This window comes from Antedon bifida, chromosome 6 (assembly GCF_963402885.1).
Source record: "Antedon bifida chromosome 6, ecAntBifi1.1, whole genome shotgun sequence".
NCBI lineage: Eukaryota > Metazoa > Echinodermata > Crinoidea > Comatulida > Antedonidae > Antedon > Antedon bifida.
In genome coordinates, this window is record NC_136231.1 from 18,443,387 (window position 1) to 18,449,614 (window position 6,228).

The following is a 6,228-nucleotide window of genomic DNA, read 5'->3' on the forward strand; positions in this document are numbered from 1 at the left end:
TTATTATGAAAGCTGATGAAATGTAGATATTAATTCATATAAAAATTAAGCCTATCGGATGTTGTGACGTTAACATATGGCCAGTTGAAGTGAAAAAGTATTTTTTTCATATTTTTCGTCAAAGTTATACACAATTCAAAGAGCGCGCAATTTTTTTTCCAAATCTTATATTTTTTTGCTCAATTAATTATCTTTCGAAATTGTCATCTTAAAGTTTAGTTTAATAACGTCATCATGCCAAAAAATTAGAAATGTGTGTCCCGTAATTTCACCTATGCTACACTGTATATAGATATACAGTATATACTGTACATATTGTATATGGCATATAGGCACAACTCAGCACTATAAGCATATAATAGGATGGCATACATCAACATTTTCCGATCGTATGTTAACGTACGTGCATGTTTAAAAAAAATTAATTTCAGTAAAATGATAAAAATGATCACCTATAATTCGTCAAAGTGACGAATTAAATTCTAGTTTATAATTAAATTGTGTATACAAACATAATTCTAAATTTAAAAGTGCTGATTACAAAATTGAAACCATGGTATGACTTGAATCAGATTTGAAAAACGTACATTTTCATGAAACTGTTTTATGGAATTGTTATTCTATACTTAGAGTAAAGATTCATGAAAGTTAAGTAAATTTATAAGCATGAAAGCAAAAAAGTAAAATTATAAATTGCGGAGGAAAAATTAGGGCGTTCAGACATGGGGCTATGGTTATCGTTAATTGGTAGTTTCGTCCAGGACGCTACTTATTAACATAGGAAACCTGATTAGATAGAATGTTGAATTACATCACTGGATGCTACGGTACATCAATGTGAAGAGAGCCTATAACATGTAAAGTTGGCACACCATATGACATCATAAGGGATAAATTAGATTAGTTTCTTCAAGGTAAATCCAAGGTACAGTAGAAATATAAACTTATACAGTAGGTTTCTATGCTTATGAGCAATTTCATTGGATGGCGCATACTGTTAATGAGCTAACAGTGTTACTACGTTACAGTACAAGATTATCTTATGTTTTCATTCATTTAACCAAGCTGTAAACAGCTTAGCATACTGTCTCTGTTGAAACTGTTAACAACTTTGAAAGACTAGAACTTGAAAGAGGAGATTCATTTCCTACAGTATTTCCTGTGTTAAATCATAATGTCCTTACTGTCGTCGGCGGCACACCATTTTTACCCCATTAGGCTAGACTACATACCATTTTCTCAATAACTTTTTAGGATACTCTAATTTAATTTGTTCAAGTTAGTTATTTTTAAGTGGGAATGAGTATAATTTTCTTTGATAAAATTGTACTGAGCAGAGGTAATCTTTTAAATTTAAATGGACAAGATCATATCTGATCACGTTATTAAAATTCACTACCAAATGAAGTTAAGCTAAGTCATATATATGTCACAGGTATACGACTCTGGTTACACAATTCTGGATCATCTCCACATTTTTGCTAGTGGTGTAAAAGAGGTTATAACTTCAGATATATCAGCTTAAAGTGGGTTATGCAGTTGAATTTAGCAGTCTGACCACCACTTTTAAAATACTCCTTTCTTTGCATGCATCCTCCAAGCGTACAATGTTTTAAGAAATTGTTAAAGAGTTTTCTTTTCCATAAAGAATAATCTAGATGTTCTTGTATACTGCTATAATTATTGTACAGCGCTTTGGTCTTTTTTTTTGGAAAAGCGCTTTATAAATCCATATAGTATAGTATAGTATAAATGTAATTATGAACTAATTTTTGATATCTATTTTTGACAGACTACAGTGTAAATATTACTGTACGTACATGTTAGCTTGCACTCCTCCATTAAAGAATCCTGAACCTGCCTTTGACAGACACCAGGGCATCAACAGAAACGTTTCGTGAAAGGGGTATAAGTTTCGCCCGTACTGTGTGTTACCGGGGAGTTTATTTTTTATGACTCTATATGGGTGCAATTTATAATTACAAAACTTAAATTCCTGGTCAAAATTCCCTGGATATTCATTCCATAATAAGTTTAATAGCCATTTGATTTTAGTGGGGCTTCAAAGGCCAGAGGAGGGTACTGTACACACCAATCCTTTAGGACTACAGTATAAGTCATTACAAAATAAAAGATTTGATTACAATGATAACTGCAAATCATACAACTTTTACACAAAATTTAAAAATGTTATCTGATAGGGATTCAGTTTTTGTGAATGAATACTACAGCAGCATGTTTCAGCTACTTTTATTGGGAGCCTATTAGGAAAAAATGACTTGAATGAGTTTTAATCAATTTTATATTCAAGGTACAGTATTCACCCTTTGATAATGCTAATCATAAGTAAACATTTTATTTTTAAACATAATCTCAAATATTTTTAATCTATACTAAAATACTAACCTTGAGATAAGGAGAAGGTATTTAATATAACAATCAATCCCAGTATTAAAGCTTCAACCAACCAAGGTTTCACTCTCAACTCCACAGCAAACATCGCCTTGTTAATACCAACAACAAATTCCAAACAAAAACGTTTATTCCATAAAGAAGTTAAAATCCACACAATATGTTCCTTGGTTGTATATCTTTTAACATCTCTTTAGTATGATTGTGATCATCTTCTGTATAGTTAAAATCAAAACAAGTACTATAATAAAATTATTTTCATTTATTGCAATTGGTCTATCAGTATGACTATGTATAAAACACAGCTGGTATTGTATCTCTCTGTACTTAACTTTTAGACTTTTGTGTGTAGATTTGGCTACAAAATTCAAGAAATCAGGTTAGGCAGCCTATTCTTGTCAAGTTAATATATAATTAAATTTTAATCAAATAAAGAATGATAGTTATGTAGTGTTTATTACTTATTAAACAATACTCAACTTCTTCAAGCTAGGCCTGGAGTACGAAACTAACACCGTCTAATGATTTCCTTCAACCGAAGCCCTCTCGCCGACCCTATCTATCGATAAGCGTATTCATAGCCTAAATATAAGCCTTCGCGAGGCCTTGAAAATAACTATGTCGTCAACCTTACACACTACATAAAAGTTTCAAACAATGAAATAATACGTAGACATACGTTAAGAGAGTGGAAATATAATAATGGGCTAAAAATATGTTGTAAATACACTAACCTAATTTCAATCTTTCCCACTCCAGATCTTCTTTGAAGGGTGGTGGAAGACTACTCAGCACTCGCTCTTAAAAGTTTACTTTGTTTTGGGGTACCGGTATTCTCGAAAGAGGGCGCTGCAATACTTTGCAGAATTAGCATGTACTTATTGTATATACTGTACTTTCTATAAGCAAACTTTTCTGTAAATTTCGTACAATATCGATATTAAATCTAAGTTGGGGACCCCTCATGAAACGTCACAAAATAAACATGAATATTATATTCATTAGTCATATCTATAAGGTGTGACGTAAGAATTGTCAATTCTACAAAACTACAATTCGCTAATGCAAACGTAAATTTCTGTCGAGTCGTCTCTCGAGTGGATTACACTATGGACTTTACATGCCGATGTATGGGGTTCGAATCCCATGAGCAACTTCTTTTTACTTTGTAGTGAGATAGAGATTATTTAGAGGGTTAGGTTTAGTTTAGTTTAGGCAGTAGCGGCTATCTTCGCATACTAAGGGGCCCCCAACTTATGTACAAAAAAATAAAATCGCGGCCCGGGCCACGTAGATTACATAATAACGAACGTTAACAAAAATATACATTTTATAAAATAGGTTAATTTAGATAATAAACTATTCTCAATTGGTGGTAATTAAACGTGTCACTACATTTTAAAATTGTGGGCTTTGATCACATTGGTCATTTCAATAACTGAACACTGTTATCTGTCAATACATAAATAGGCCATATGATTTAATATAAAAAACATATTGACAGCTAAATACTAGAAACGACTAAAGGTAGGGGCTATATCAGCAAAAGTCCCAAGGTCTTGTTGTCGCCATTGCCTAATTAAGTCAATTGCGATTTAGTATTTTGTAGGCCTAATTAATACTAAAAGGATATAGTTATATGAGACGCAGACGATTAATTTTGATGAGCCATGGGCTTCAAAATGTCATCTTAAAACATTACAGACAATTATGACGAAAATAGCACAACTTTAGTAGCTACTGGCACAGACATTGAAGAATTATTAATGATAAAATCGTAGTAAAGGATTTGAAGCAATTAAAGAACGAAGAAATGGCATATGGAAAATGGGGATATACAGTTTGGCAGCAGGCCTGCTTATTAACACAGATTGTCAGTCTAAATTCAAATGAATGGGACAAACAAATTTGTTTCAGAATATACAGTAGCAAACATTATATATTAATATATAAGGTTTGTTTAATCGTTTAAATAACGGAGACTGTGTTAGTCTTATGGAAAATGTAATTCCGCCCTCTATATGTGATCGAAAGTTTTGTTGGGAGGTACACTAGGGCTACATGTGTACGTTTTCTGCATCAGTACCTCTGTGTGTATTATATTATACGGATAGCAGCAGTATACTATAATATAGTGTATTGCTATTCAAACATAAAACCACTTTCACACACAGAAATAGCTGTGAGACGGTAACTAAGCGTACGTCTGATTATTTGTGGAATATAGCGAAAACCATGAAGTAAAATAAAGCATCAAAATCACATTGTCCTTTCACTGGAGATTACACCGACAATTGCTCTTAACATTTAATTACAGATTGTAAATCATCTGAGGTGCTAGAAATAGCACATAAATATGCATTGATCTTCTTTAGGTAATAATAATAATAATAGACATTTTTGATAAATTGATAAATAACAGCAATACCGCCATCTACTGTCTAAAGATTGTGAAAAACTATTTAGTTCTATAAAAATACACAAATGATTTATGATATGATGTGTAGACCTATACCTTATATGGTTATACACTTTAGAATTTTGTTCAATCAAAACCTATTTAGTCCCACAAGACGACATTTAAAAAGTAGTTGATCGTCCTCTCCGGCATCCGAATATAGTCCCGATGGGTGGGTTTCCCTTTCCCACAAACAAGCTACATTTCAAAGCTATTTTGTATAGAAAATCGTATTCAGATCATGTGTGTTTTGGTAGGCCTAATTTACAAGCAAAACAATAATCGTACCTCATTTTGTTTCTTAACGGTCCACCCCTGGCCCTGGTCCTTCATTCGACATTTTTTTTTAAAACAACGTTCACTAACACTTTTTCATGGCCTGTCATACCTATAGGAGATGATGATTGCCTTCGAATAAACCCAAGAGAAGATAATACAGATTTTCCTCGCAATATTTAAATTATGTCGTGTAATATTAATATAATATTTTTAATTATTTAAAACAATAATAGTGACTATGACAAATAAATATTGTCATTAAATCGGTCAAACTTTCATTCGTTCATTCTAAAACTGAAATCTTCTTGTTCAAAAGGAAGTGGTTATAGTAGTAGTTGACAGGTTAAGATGTAAAGGTGCGGCACACCTGAGCATGAGTCATTAGGCGGGAAATGTTGCTTATTCCCGGCTAAGAAAAATGTAATACGGAAACAATCCAGCCAGCCTGGTACAAACAGCAGCCTATACAGACACTATGAGAAACAACAGGACAAACGATAAAATGTCACTAGCGAGCGTGTTAGATATGGAGTAAGATATTCTCTGGATCATGATTTTAGGACTAAATTCATAACTATGAGATTCATTAAAGTCAATGATGAAATCAAGACGAACTCGTTAGGTTGAAATGTGGAATAGGCCTAAGAAAGATAAAACATATGCCGACTTTATTGTTACATTAACAAGGTTATAGTTACATGTAATATTATATTAGATTTTATAGAAAATATATGATAACTGGTACATTTACATACAATATGCCCTAGAGTAGGGCCTGCTAAAGTACGTCATTGGCCTACATTGGTTTTAGGACCCAACGCAATATAATATAATATTAAATAATTTGATCAGTCCCAAGGGACCGATCAACTTCTGCTTGCGATTGGTCAACTTTAGAACTTAAAAACAAAATATTATACCTAATATTTTTATTTTTTAATTAACCGTGCATGTAGAATAGAATAATAAACCTATATCATTCTCCATTTAATATTACAACTGTTTCAGAGTTTATTTTATAAGGAAATTAGGAAGATAATCACACACAAATATCTTGTTTACATTATCCAATATGTTTA

The 6,228-nt window shown here is 32.3% G+C and overlaps 1 protein-coding gene across 1 annotated transcript in view; it reads right to left on the reverse strand.

Annotated features, from left to right (window-relative positions):
• Window positions 1-3,204, reverse strand: part of LOC144844472 (extracellular matrix organizing protein FRAS1-like) — an 81,496-nt gene extending 78,292 nt beyond the window's left edge. Inside the window, exons 1-2 of the mRNA XM_078701409.1 lie at window positions 3,147-3,204; window positions 2,407-2,627 (exon numbers count right to left, since the gene is read on the reverse strand). Of these exons, the coding sequence (XP_078557535.1) occupies window positions 2,407-2,500 (94 nt within the window). The 5' untranslated portion in view covers window positions 2,501-2,627; window positions 3,147-3,204. The remainder of the gene's footprint in view (window positions 1-2,406; window positions 2,628-3,146) is intronic.
• Window positions 3,205-6,228: the final 3,024 nt, after the last annotated feature.